This window comes from Huiozyma naganishii, chromosome 10 (genome assembly GCF_000348985.1).
Source record: "Huiozyma naganishii CBS 8797 chromosome 10, complete genome".
NCBI classification, from domain to species: Eukaryota; Fungi; Ascomycota; class Saccharomycetes; order Saccharomycetales; family Saccharomycetaceae; genus Huiozyma; species Huiozyma naganishii.
Genome location: NC_035931.1, coordinates 23,855 through 37,113, shown reverse-complemented (window position 1 = coordinate 37,113; position 13,259 = coordinate 23,855). Strand labels below are relative to the sequence as shown.

The following is a 13,259-nucleotide window of genomic DNA, read 5'->3' as shown; positions in this document are numbered from 1 at the left end:
GCGGAGGAAGGACGAGAACGTCACACGACGTTGTTGGACATTTGCAGTAATTTGTCTCGATTAAAGTCTAAATAAATGCTACGTAGAGTTTTGCCAACTGAATAGGTCATCTACGGCATCACTTTGTCTCTGTCTGTTTACGCGTATGTGGCCGTTGCTTACACGTTGCGTGCTCGTCTCGCCCCCTCGTATTGCCTCTAACGTTAGACCTTCGTTATTTTCCACACTGGATTTGTAGTTGTATGTGAAATTGGAGTTCTGGTCCATTGGTTTGTTGACCGCCATGGGCATTAACTTCCCGGTCAACTGTGATGGAGACATCTCATCAGAGTTGAAAAATTCGGGTTGACCAGGAATCTCTGGGGCTTCGTTCAACAACGGTGCAAGACCCAGGGATGCATCCACAATCATCCCAAAATCGTAAGTCGAATGGGGCTCCCCTGTGTTAAGCGTGAACTGCTTCCCAGGTTGCGCCGAACTCTCCTTGTAGCCGTCCGGGGCATACAACGCGTTTAGATTCATAGAGGAAAAGGGGTAGTCGTTGTTCAAAAACATCATCATGGTAGAGACACTGTTGTTGTGACTTTTCGTTCCAATGAAACTTGGATAGCCCTTCTTCAAAGAGGGACCAATTGCATCTTTTGCCGGTTTGCTGTTCTCAGGCTTTGGTAAACTGTCAAAACCGGTGACAACGGAAGTATTCGTGGCAGGAAGACTAGTTCTATCAGGAATGGGCTGCTGTACTGCTGGTTCCCTGCTCTCCCTCGGCACATCTCCATTCTGATTTGAAATAAAGAAGTTGGAAAGATCAGTACCGCTGAAGTTGTAAATGTTGGCATTCAGGATAGGGTCTAACTGCAGTGCCTCTACAAAGGCAGACTGGGTCGATTCAGTGGTATTTCCTTGTCCCTCGCGTTTCAACAATTGCACCTGTTGCGGTTCACGCTTTACCTCCAGTGTCGAGAGTTCAGTTTTCACTTGCTGTTTCCGTTTCTTGTTTGCGGTAAAAAGATCCTCTTTGCTTTGTTTTCTTTTCGTTTTGGAGCTTGGTAACGAAGTGATCAAAGGTTTCCCCATGATTTTATTATAGTAGTTGATTTTCTTCTGCAGAAACTTCTCCAATTTGTCGGAGTTGATGGTGGGACCTAGCAAGAATAGATTCACTGCAAGGTCCAGTAGTTTCAGACTATGCCATGGAATGATCCCCGGTAGTTCCAACTTCCTGTCCTTTTCAATTTCTTGAATGACACTCAAAAGAAGGACTTTATTGTCCTCGAACAAGAGTCCACCTTTCTTATATTCTAAAGATCCCTTGGCACTTACCAAAGCAAACCTGGTCATGGTCCGGGAAGAGTTCAATGGTAAGGGCAAGTACTGGTTGTTGATATTTTTGAAAACACTCAGTAGCGCATTTATCGATTGCTGTAATGAGGTGTGCGATACCTTGTGGTTCATGTAGTAGTCGTTCTTCACTTTTGGATTATTTGCTAGCTCAGTGATCGCGCTCGACAACGGCATATAGATCATGCTTTTGACTAAAAAAAAAAGTAGGACTAGTATCAAGTTTTCATGATTCAAATGTTCCAGGTCCACCATCCCATTGGCATTCAATTTGAACTGGTATTTTTTGGGTAGCTTTGTGCGCCAACTGTCCAAAGCATTTTCATGGATTGTGTATACTTGTTCCGTTATTGATTCCGACATGTTTCTTTTGAAGATGGAGTCCAAAATATTACCCAAAACTTTTGCACACCGAACTACACTAAGTGAAAATTCAGACATAGTGCCCTCCAATTGAACGCCGTCCATTTTATCCGTGTTGTGAATCTCACTCGAAAGTGGTAAAGCACATTCAATTTCGTGGTCCTTTATCAGTCTGGGGACACCCAATTGTAACGAGCAAAAAACGTCCAAGTAGTAAATGCACCAAAACAACGTTCTTCTATTCCCTTGCTCTAATCTATCCATTTTGCTACCAGAGCCCGTCAGTACGGCACTTGGACATCTGTGTAAACGTAATTGCTGTGCCATTGAGATGATCATGCCGCGGAGGTCGTATATCTGGATGATGTCACCCGTGTTCAAATGGTAGAACAAGATCAAACTCAAAATCTGAACTGTCTTTATCGATGTGGTAATGACACCAAAATATGAGTTTTTGGGTAGCACGTACATGAGGTGATGATAATAAGACAGTAATTTCTCAAATTTCGGTGATTTATTCTTAAAGTTTTTGTACTTGATGAGAATCCCCATTTGACAGATCACCGTTAGTAGACACCCAAATATCTTTATGTTGAGAATATTTTCCAAGCTTGATGGGCCATTTTTACTCAGTTTCATCAAATCAGCCTTGAAGACTCTATAGTTAGAATTGAATTCCTTTTCGTTGAAAATTGGAATCGAATCTGACCAGTACTTGAAATAGAGAGCCACCAATTCGTCTATTTCGGATAGGGCCAAATGGTCATCGTTTTTCTTTAGATGGTCATCGTCGTCTGGTAATATGTTAAGTTTCAATACGTTTTGGAAAAAATTTGATAGATTTTCGAGATGCCAAAGGTTGACACTAGTTAGGATATCGAAGTTGGAACTATTTTGCAAAATCATTTTGGAGTTTTTCAAAAGGTTTGGAGGCGGTAGGTCATCCTTTAAGGAACTCAATAACGATACAGTGTACAGACACTGCTTGGAGGTGAACCCAAACACTTGTCTTATCTTCGCTAGTAACTGCGGTATAAATAGAATCTCCTCTGTGGAACGCGGTATTGACAACGAGACCAGTATTGCGAGTTGAGTCGATTGTTCATGGTTTGATATTTGATCGATGGCCCTTGCCGCCATTAGACCGGGCGCCTCATTTTGTTCAAAGGAGACCGAGGTCGGGTCATTCAAGTTAAAATTTGTCGCGACTGGTCTTGAATGCAATTTCGTATCTTGACAACATATCCCATCGCAGACATGTGTTGCGTACATGTTTTTCGTCTGGTTCGAGGAATTCAGTTCCGCGTCAACATCCACCACGGATTGTATATCTTCTGGGATTTTGAACAGTTGTTGCTCCTTCAGGTCATTCATTGCCAACAGCCTTCTATTCTCCGATTCCAACTCTCTTATTCTCTCCTCCAAACTTTCCGTGTACCCTCTTGGGAAAGAATTCCTTGTAAGTTTATCGGACAGCTTACATTCGAACCCAACGGATGCACAAGAGGAACACTGCGGTCTTTTCAAGTCACATTTTATTTTTTTCAACCTACACCTATCACACGCTTGAGATGCCCTACCAGCCGCATCTGGCCGTGACGACAACAACGGTTCTGCCCCATCTCCGTTAGCGGTCGTGGATGAAGACGGCCTGGAGATCGGCGACAGAGTATCCTTCAACTCTTTGAGACTCTTTTTTCCTTCATTTGGCAACAATCCGGTAACTTCTTCTCGAACCGTATTTTCAGTCCCACCGGCCGCATCGCTCGTTGTGATGCTTGCAGCGGGCGTATTAACCGCAGCACCACTTTTCTTCGACATAACTATCTTATTGTCCCCAGCCACCACTAAATACGTGAAGTAAAGTCTTATACAACTGTGGGTCAGTGTCAAACAGCCCTCACACCAACCACTCCTCGAAGTTCCATCTAGCGGACCAGGGGAAAAACTCCGGTTCCAACCCACATATAATATCGCCAAAAAATGCCAACTCTCCGATTCCCCCGCATACATTAATTTTGTGCGCCTCTGAACAGAGAAAACGGGTAACCCAAATACACCGGTGAACAAAAGACACAGAAAGCGCATTCGACCAATGAAAGCAGAGAAATGTCACGTGGGTGCTTGGATCTATACGGCGCTATCATTTTATGTTTTGAATCACGTGGTTAATAGTAATAATTGCGGCGCTACCAAACCTATTTTTTTATCTAGAACACGTGCTCTCGGAAAAATAGAGATGGTACAAATTTGGAACGAGGTTTACCAGCTATAAGAAGACCGGGGGATCTTCCCAGGTGCCCGGGGGCGATCTTTCATATTGAATAGGTTGATATTGAATAAGTCGCTGTCGACACTTCTGTTCCCACATCTATTCCCTCTCCAATCGGGCAAGTATGTTCCGGTTTAACTTTTCCAGGTTTATCTACAAAGTAACAAAACTGTCCCTTTTGCTCGGCATTCTGTACATCTACGCTTCGACCTCTAAGATTGGGTCGTTCAACTATACGAATTTGGAAACACTCGGGGAGCACGATATCAATTCAGTGAATCTTGTTATTGCCCACCCTGACGATGAAGTGATGTTCTTTGCCCCCTCTTTGATCAATTTAAACGAGCAGATTAGAGATCCTTCCACGGTTTTCAACATTATATGTTTCTCTAACGGAGGGGCCGATGGGCTAGGGAATGTCAGGGAACAGGAACTCTCTGATTCTATCGCTATGCTTTTGCCCACGAGGAACACATCCATCGTCGTCCTAGACTTCAAAGACGGAATGAAGGAGAAATGGGACGTTAAGGAGATGATTGCCAAATTGAGAAATATTGTACCGAAATTGGGGCACAACGTCCTGCTAACATTTGATGGTAAGGGCGTCTCAGGACACTTAAACCACATTGCATGTTATAGAGCCGCCCTAGGTTACTATAACGAATTTAAATCAAAACAGAAGTTGACCGTTTTGTCCCTGCAAAGTTACTCCAAGAACATCGTAAAGAAGTACAGTTCTTACATTTGGGAGCTGATAAAACTATTATACTCCTCGTGGGTCCCCAGTAGGCTTGGGAATGTTTTGCCAAAAAGGGGGAGCAACGTTGCGAGAAAGATAACCATCTTCAGCACATACCCACAGTACGTTTTGTCACTCGCCGCCATGTTGAATGCGCATAAGACTCAAGTGGTATGGTTCAGATACGGGTGGTGGTTTTTTTCAAGGCTCGTGTTTGTTAATGACCTCGATGTCATTTCAAGTTAGAATATATAACTGGTTCTTCAAATCGTCCCACATCAGCGCAAGGGGGACACATTATATAAAACATTATTTCACCATAGTCTACCTATGATCATATCTTCATCATCGTCCATATCATCGTACGCCTTTTCCCTACGAGTTTTACTCTCACGAACATCTACTCGGCTTTCATAAAACGCCTCTAAATCCTCTTTGTTTGAAGCATCAATTGACCATTGATCTATGAATGCAGTACACCAATTATACTTTCTTTTATCGACCAGTTTCCGAAGTATCTGCTTTTGATATTTTATCAAGACATCCCGTTCGAACTCAGGAATATTACCCCTTTTCAAATACAGTGGACCTAGCCAATATTGCAAAATATCCACTGTTCCATGAAGATTACTTGTCTGTCGCATGTACCTTAATATCGTTACCAACAACGCACTTTGAAATGGCATAAGTTTACTTCTCTGCGTATGCCATTTTTTCATTAGATTCCAACATGCAAGAAATTGAGACGGGTCCTTAGATCCACCACATTTTATTGCACAATTCAATAAAGTACTCCAAAAGTGAACATTTAATAACAGTTTTGGGTAGCTCTTTGCAAAACGTTCAACGATATCAACTGCCCTTTTCATGGTTTGATCATGTCTGGCATATGAGGAGACAATGGTAGCCAGAACCTTCGAACTTGGGTACATGGCGTCTCCCTGTTGTAAGTGATCAATTTTGATGTTTTCTGTTGAATGGTCATGGATCGAGATACGCCATAAATCCCAAATATAAATTTCCATCAGAGTAATATTGTTGGTGTAACCAAGAGATGAAACTATCTCGTTGTTCCAAAATGCAAATTTTCGATCTGCTTCGACCTTTCCAATAAGTTGAAACACCGTGTTCTGATCAAACACTTTGTATGCTTTATTATTCAGAGTCTGCTTCCCAAAGGATGATCCACATCTCAGTTTTGTATAGTTTTTGATCATAAAAACGTCAAATTTAACATCTTGCTGTAATAAGAAGTCCATTATCAATTGTGCTTTCTTTAATTGATTACATGCGATAAAATAATCGCACATTAAATTGAAATCATGAAGTTGTATTTGAGTTAATTTGTTCGACTGTAATGCTATTGCTCCTTTGTACCTCATGAAGATAGCAAAAAATTTCTCCACATTCTCCTTCGAATCCAAGTGTCTATAATTTTGGGAAGCTAATACTCTATTCAACAAAACTGAAAACTGCATCGCTGTTGGCGATAGAATATTAAATACATTATGACCCGCCAGCAAATCAAGTAATTCACTCAAATTATTGGAGGCAGGATACTTGTTCGTAACACATTTATGAATATTTGGGCCCTGACTGTTTTCCTGGGGATTCACAGTGTCATTGATTAACCTATTTTTCGTTTGCAAGGTCTCCCTCAGTGTGGAATAGCCCACCCTATTGCATGTCACTGTGGGTATCTTCAGCCATACAGGAGATCGAGAAAGCATTGAAAGCATACATGGACGTGCCAGCTCCTTTGTATCCCCTGCCACAACTGCGTAATAGCCGATGTGATATATGATTTCAAGTTGTTCTCTTTTTTTCTACTATTTTTTTCACACTATGTCAAATGATTGGATGCGGAGTTTATGGACTAGCGTTACATGAGAAAACTATTTATGCTGTTCAAAGTTGCTCTTGAAGGGTTTACATTTCGCCCATTTAAGTGGGCTATTAACTTTGTAAGATGTCTTCTAATTACAATTTTTGAAACAGATGGTTTTACATCTTCGGGCAAAAGATCCCAGACTTCGTCGTAATTTTGGCAAAGAACGGCCAGCAGAACACCGATTGACATATCTTTCCCTGTGTTACAGCATATCAACAATGGTTTAATAGGTTGCAAAATGATGGCATTATTTATAGTCTTGCTGATATCGGGTAGCATAGCGCGCAGGTTTTTCGATGACTTTTTGGACCCACTTGTAAGACGAAATATTTTCACCATTTCATTGTCTTGGGAAGCGTCTTTGTCGAGATGCACCGTCTCACTCAATACAATAACTGTGGAGTAGCATTTTTCCAAGTCTGCAATTGCTTCTGAACTAAGAGTGACATTATCGTGAATTTCGCCAAGAGATAGAAGAGAAGTTACTTTATCAATACCTGTCATTATTTTATCCAAAGATCCAGCCTGTGCTGAACGTTGCATATTATTGTTCTGTTGCGTCACCATCTTATCTACTATTTCGTATAGCTCACTGTCACCGCCACTTAAGTTCTTGAATTTGTCGATGTTAGACCAGAAAATATTTGCCTCCAGCCCGTGTGACCACAATTCATGGTCATCAGCTGCACCCTGGACATAGGTAAAACCGTTTCTTTTATCTATACCATCCTGAGCTTGGTAGCTTACTGTACACAGAATTATAGGGACGATATTTTCGTCCCGAGACACTTCCCATTTATTCTGTATTTGTTCACCAGTAAATATGTCGGTGCATGATTGTAGCAATGATGAACCTGGAAAAACCCAAAAAGGTCTCAATAACTTTCCATCTAACATTCTACTAGTCTTTGTACCATCAAATACATTCAAGATTTTGAGTTTCTCTACTAGATCCGGCAGTTTCTTAGCCATTTGATCTCGTTCGGATTCCGGAACTGTTTCAGGAGGGACAAAAAGCACATCATTAACATTGAACTTCTTGCCAACGCTTTCTAACATCAATGAGTTCAATACAGCGCACCACAGTGGTACAGTTTTGCTCAATGCATCAGGAATTTTCTTACCCCTTCTGGTTGAATCAACAATGACAACACCACCAGCCTCTTGCAACGTCGGCAGCAGATGAAAATTCAACCTTCGAGTACTGAAATCCCACTGATTAGCATGTCCATCCGTGCTCTTGAAGTAACTTGTTTGCGCGAAATGAGATGGGTTACAGTACCATAATCCACATCTTTCGTTGGGTATCAGAGGAAAATCTGGAAACGCAGTGTGAACTCGAGTTTCTAGAAATTCGTTGTCCAACAGAATACTCTGCACCCTGTTTCTCAAAGATCTGTCATCTCTCTTAAGTTCTTTACTGATCTGAGGTAGACTGGTTAGAAGATTCCTGTCCATTGCCCCTGTACCCTTTGGTAGTAATTGATGCATTTCAGTACGTCATCGAGAAAATTTTCTTAAGAATCTGAGATTATACAAAAAAATACCAATACTAAAATGGAAGGTGGTATAAGAGAATTCTGGTGCGGATAATAAAGCTATATTACAATATCCGTTGAGTTAAAGTTATCACTTTCATTTACATAAGTGTATATTTAATGATGGTTCTTCTTTTTATAGATTTTGAAGCTGACCATATCTTTATCTTTTATCTTTTATACCTTTACAAAGTTAAAAAACATTAATTTTACAGTTTTTCAAAGTCTCTAACGTCATCTACTTATTTACGACTAAGATAACATTAAATTCATCTCCCAATCCTTGTAAACAGAGTACCAATTATCCCCAGGATCTTCATTTGCACGGCGTCTCCAAACCTCGTACATAATTTGTCTTGCTCCCCAATAGGACCCCATGCCGCTTTCGGCCAAAGACGCCGCCCATATTCTAAATTCAGCCTGCATCGATACATCTGTGCAGGAACAACCGGCAATGAATCCTTGCCAAATTAAAGGGACAAGTTGGACCTTTTTTTCTTTAATCAATGTGCTTAGTTTCTGCAAATGTCGAAGTACTTTTACAACGTACGTTTGCAAAAATGCATTATTCAGACTTCTCACCATTGTAAAGTAATAGATGATCAAACCGAAATAAAAACTCATGGTGTGATGGTATATTGCTTCAATCTTATCACTGATAAAAACCAGATTATCTTTGTCTTGGAAAAAACTCCACTCTGGTTTCCACTTCATTAATCGTTTCTCAAACTTCAGCGACAAGTTGGTGAATTCTCTAGGGACGGAGACATACTTCATGTTATAATACTCGTTATGCCTAGCGATAAGAACACAGTCCGAAAATAATAAAATCAAAGAGTACGGTAACCCATAAATAGCATCTGTACCGATTGTATCTGCAGCTCTCAACTTTTCGTCATTTTTAACATAGTAGCTCTCAGATGCGATGTTGGGAAACATTGGTGGAGATATGGATGCAGCTGATGCCAATGACGGCGTTTCCGCTTCCTTCACAAATTTTATTTGTATTTTCCCATCCCTTTGATTAACAGACTCTCTAAACAGCCCGTCCTCACTGGACCTATCAAGGGTTGAGGGTGGATTTGATGATACACTTGCTGTACCAGACTCTCCTGGAGTGCTGAATGCTCCCTCCAAGAAAACAATTTCCTTTTTTCTAACTTTGTCTAATGCAGTGCTATCCTGGATTAATTTTAGGAACGAGAATATGCGATGCAGTGTCCTTGCCTTTTCGGACAAATGCGGCCTATTTTTCATGCGTTTCTCTATAAAGTCTTCGCATACTGTCAGGTGATCCTGGCAGTCCGTCATTGTCCCCCAAACAACATCGATCGAGTTCATTGATAAAATTGCAGTCAAAACATCTTTATACCTTTCCTCGTCGACTGAGTTCTTCAAACATAACCTAAGAAAGCTTGATGCTTGTGATCGGAATTCGATCCCCAGGTTCAAAAAGTACTTCTGTTCTTTGGAGTTCTTTTCGAATTTACTTTGTAGGTTAAAACACGACACCGCCAGCAACGCGTTAAGTAATGAGTTGCGTGAGTTAGAAGTGTCACCCAACCCAGCCAGATCACCCAGGGCGCTTAACGCCCGGGGGAAATACAGAGTCTTCCATGGATTTTTCTTTATGGGGACAACTGTCATCAAGTCTGCAACAGTGTTGTAATAGTAACTCAACAGAAACCTAGCAATACCATGAACAAACAATCCTGTGGTTGGTATCACAAACCTTTCGTCAACACTTTTGAATTTTTCGAGCAACGACTTGTCAGATATTTGAGAGGGTAGAATTTCCATCGCAGTTCTGGGCATATGAGAGTCAAGTGTTGGTGAATTAATGGTGATGCTGTTACCCAGGGGCAGGTAGCTGTCCGTGTCACGCGATGAGATGTGTCGTATTATCGGGACGTGTACTGAACTGATATCTGCTGGTTCAGTGGACGAAGCAGCTGGCCCTACCTCCCCCGTGTGGTGAAACAACGATCTTATCAAGTGGTTAATTGCCTGCTCCCCAGTAGACTCCAGTGTTTGGGACGAAAGTTCAGGCGAGTTCCCCGCATTGGCTTGATTTATAGTCGAGTTTAGCTCATCGATCTGTAGATTGTCGATGGGTGCACCTTGGAATGCAAACGCAGACAGTAAGAAATCCTCCCTCAACTCGCTTGATATAAAATTGTATCCCGGGATGCTGTTAGCGCCTTTTTGGCTCGACGAAGCGTCGTCCACGAGTTGCTGTTGCGGCGACAGTGTCTCCTGTTGTGTCTGTTCTAGCGGGGGTGCAAGAGGCGGCGGTATTGGAGTTACTGATTGCAACGGTGTATTGGACACGGAATTTTTGGCACTGGTATTCTTTGCAGGTGCAGTTTTCCGTCTTCTTTTCCGTGGAGGGTTCTGTTTATCTTCAGGTTCCCTGCCTCGAAACACACCAAACTTCTTTATGATCCAAGTCTTGTTATCGGCAATTTTTTCCGGAGGAGGGCAATGCAAAGCTGACAGTTCGTCGTCCATATCCTCGTGGTACACGTACTCCTCGTCGTACTTGACAAAATCGATGTTCCGTCGCTGGAAGAGCGGCTCGTTCTGGCTTTTCAAACTGCTCAATTCGTTTGCTGCGGGTGCCATCTGAACACCGTACGAGTCAAACCGCACAAGCTCGGACCACCGCAGCTTGATATCGTACCCACCACACTCCAAGCTCGACTTCTCGCACCGGAGACACCCGGGCCGCCGCAGGTCGCACTTCACTTTCCTCGACCGGCAAGTCCAGCACCCGGTGAAAGTCTTCGCCCGTCTCGGCCTAGCCTTAACCCTGGGCCTCCGCTGCTTGCTCGTCATCTCCAATCACCAATCTCCAAAGCTGACCCTATCCCAACAATTTTTCGGGCAAGCTAGTTACCCAATCCGCTTAATTTCAACCGCTCCACTTGGCCCTGAACCTGTGCTTCGCTAGCTCTTAACCTTAGTGGAAAATTTTAACCTCTGCCCAAAACCCCAGGTTTCCACCTCTGTTTGAAATGTGCGCAGTTTTTCCGGCTCGCCTCGAAACAGCGAGAACGTCGAGGCGAGCCGGAAAAACCCGGAAAATTCTTTGTTCTCGCGGAATTGCCTGCCCAGCGTCGGATTACGTGGACTCGCGAGATCACCGTTAACGGCAACTGTAAGAGAGCCGCAGCGGCCCTTTGCTGAACAAGAGAGTGCTGCACGGTGGGCTGTTCGAGATCTTTAACGGGAGCACCAAGCGAGCGGGCGGGTAAGACTCGGCGGTCCTCGATGGCCCAAGGTGGAACTTCTTGCGATGAGATGAGATTGCGCTTGGAAGTTTATAGGTGGTATGTTGCTGGGTTGCTCAACAATTGCTAGGGTGTGCGGTAGGCGATGTGTGGAATCTTGCTCTGCAGAGATCCCGGTCGTCAATTCAACGACGAGCACGTTGAGTTTGCAGAGGCGCAGCCAATTGAGATCCCGGGTGGTTTAGATGCGCAGGCCCGCTGGATTGCCAGCACTCTGCCCTGTATTGCCGCTAGAGGTCCCAATTTTGCGTCGTGGAGAGGCTCCGCTGAGTACAGCACCGCGTGGTTTTCCTCCGTGTTAAGCCTGCGGCAACCGTTCACCAAACAGAGTTTGGTTGTGGACGGCAGGTACGTTTTGCAATTCAACGGTGAACTGTACAACGATGAGATCGAATTCAACGACACTCAGTATATTGCCGATATGCTGGCTCGCGGAGAGGCAAGCATCCCAGATATAATAGCAAGGCTCGATGGTGAGTTTGCGTACACAATATACGACACAGAAGACCAAAAATACTATTTTGGTAGAGACGCAATCGGGAAAAGAAGCTTAAGTTACTACGTTAACACCTCAAAAGATCAACTGTACGTTTCCAGTGTTACAGGTAGAGTCGAGGACATCGAATTTAGGGACTGCATCGCTGGGATAATATACATATATGATGCCAAAAACCAACATCTAGACGATTCCAATCACATATCTGATCCCTACACAGTGTCTCCACTTGTGGACGAAAACTTTACTGAAAGGGGGGAGCACATTGAGAAGTTACATTTCCAATTAAATCTAGCGGTAGAGAAAAGGATAAACTCTATCCATCCAAACCACATTGAAAACTCTCCAATTTCAGTCTTGTTCTCAGGCGGATTGGACTGCTCGGTAATAGTTGCACTTATATGTAACCAGCTGTCAGGTAAAGCCAGAAAAACAGTGGAGCTGCTAAACGTTGGCTTTGAAAACCCTCGGACAGGGTTGGTCCCTTCAGATAGTCCAGACAGGAAACTGGCAATCGAAAGTTATAAAACACTACAACATCTGTACCCTGACATCGACATTCGCCTCATTGAAATCGATGTACCGTATGAGGAGTACCTGAGGGCAAAACCCAAAGTAATAGATTTGATGTTCCCAAAACAAACGGAGATGGACCTCTCCATTGCCATTGCGTTTTATTTTGCATCAAAGGGAGAAGGATCAATTACTGACAAGTCGACAAAGGGAAAAATTGCTTACCAAAGGAAGGGGATAGTGCTCTTCAGTGGGCTGGGTGCAGATGAACTGTACGGAGGCTACCACAAATTTGCCAACAAATCCTTCCCGGACTTGCAAATAGAACTCACCCGTCAAATTAACAACATACACGATAGAAACCTGAACAGAGACGACAAAGTAATTGCATCTAATGGGGTGGAGATACGATATCCGTTCTTGGATTCCTCTGTCGTTAAGTTTTCCACAGAGGACTTGCCCATTAATTACAAGATTAACAAGCTAATATTGAGAGACTTAGCGGCCACTAAGCTAAGTTTAGGGAGTATTTCACAAGAGCCCAAGAGGGCAATCCAGTTCGGTAGCAAAAGTGCCAAGATGACTAAAGACGGGAACAAACATGGGACGGATCGTCTCACTTAACAACTGTACTACCGCTGGAATGCTTACCATATATACAGACGAATCCTCTCAAAAAGGAAATCATTACCCTTTCTGGAAGGCTACAAAATCTTATGAAAATTTTTTAATAATTGAAAAAAAAAATCGATGAGCATCGACAAGAATTGAAGTATTACCGTGGGAAGGTAAAGCGTTAACGTTCTTAATACG

The 13,259-nt window shown here is 42.9% G+C and overlaps 6 protein-coding genes across 6 annotated transcripts; 2 read left to right on the top strand and 4 right to left on the bottom strand.

Annotated features, from left to right (window-relative positions):
* Positions 1-78: 78 nt before the first annotated feature.
* CAT8 (DNA-binding transcription factor CAT8) lies at positions 79-3,792 on the bottom strand (the record flags this gene model as incomplete). The annotated part of the gene is made up of 1 exon (XM_022610015.1): positions 79-3,792. One exon carries the CDS (start codon positions 3,790-3,792, stop codon positions 79-81), a length of 3,714 nt encoding a protein of 1,237 aa, XP_022466353.1.
* Positions 3,793-4,100: 308 nt separating this feature from the next.
* On the top strand, positions 4,101-4,961 carry GPI12 (N-acetylglucosaminylphosphatidylinositol deacetylase; the record flags this gene model as incomplete). The annotated part of the gene is made up of 1 exon (XM_022610014.1): positions 4,101-4,961. The coding sequence occupies one exon, from the start codon at positions 4,101-4,103 to the stop codon at positions 4,959-4,961; it is 861 nt and encodes a 286-aa protein (XP_022466352.1).
* Positions 4,962-5,029: 68 nt separating this feature from the next.
* Positions 5,030-6,454, bottom strand: AEP2 (Aep2p; the record flags this gene model as incomplete). Its single annotated transcript, XM_022610013.1, has 1 exon — positions 5,030-6,454. One exon carries the CDS (start codon positions 6,452-6,454, stop codon positions 5,030-5,032), a length of 1,425 nt encoding a protein of 474 aa, XP_022466351.1.
* A 143-nt stretch (positions 6,455-6,597) lies between these two features.
* RIT1 (tRNA A64-2'-O-ribosylphosphate transferase) lies at positions 6,598-8,097 on the bottom strand (the record flags this gene model as incomplete). Its single annotated transcript, XM_022610012.1, has 1 exon — positions 6,598-8,097. One exon carries the CDS (start codon positions 8,095-8,097, stop codon positions 6,598-6,600), a length of 1,500 nt encoding a protein of 499 aa, XP_022466350.1.
* A 299-nt stretch (positions 8,098-8,396) lies between these two features.
* Positions 8,397-10,982, bottom strand: ARG81 (Arg81p; the record flags this gene model as incomplete). Its single annotated transcript, XM_022610011.1, has 1 exon — positions 8,397-10,982. The coding sequence occupies one exon, from the start codon at positions 10,980-10,982 to the stop codon at positions 8,397-8,399; it is 2,586 nt and encodes an 861-aa protein (XP_022466349.1).
* A 540-nt stretch (positions 10,983-11,522) lies between these two features.
* KNAG0J00200 (putative asparagine synthase) lies at positions 11,523-13,070 on the top strand (the record flags this gene model as incomplete). Its single annotated transcript, XM_022610010.1, has 1 exon — positions 11,523-13,070. The coding sequence occupies one exon, from the start codon at positions 11,523-11,525 to the stop codon at positions 13,068-13,070; it is 1,548 nt and encodes a 515-aa protein (XP_022466348.1).
* Between the last annotated feature and the right edge of the window lie 189 nt (positions 13,071-13,259).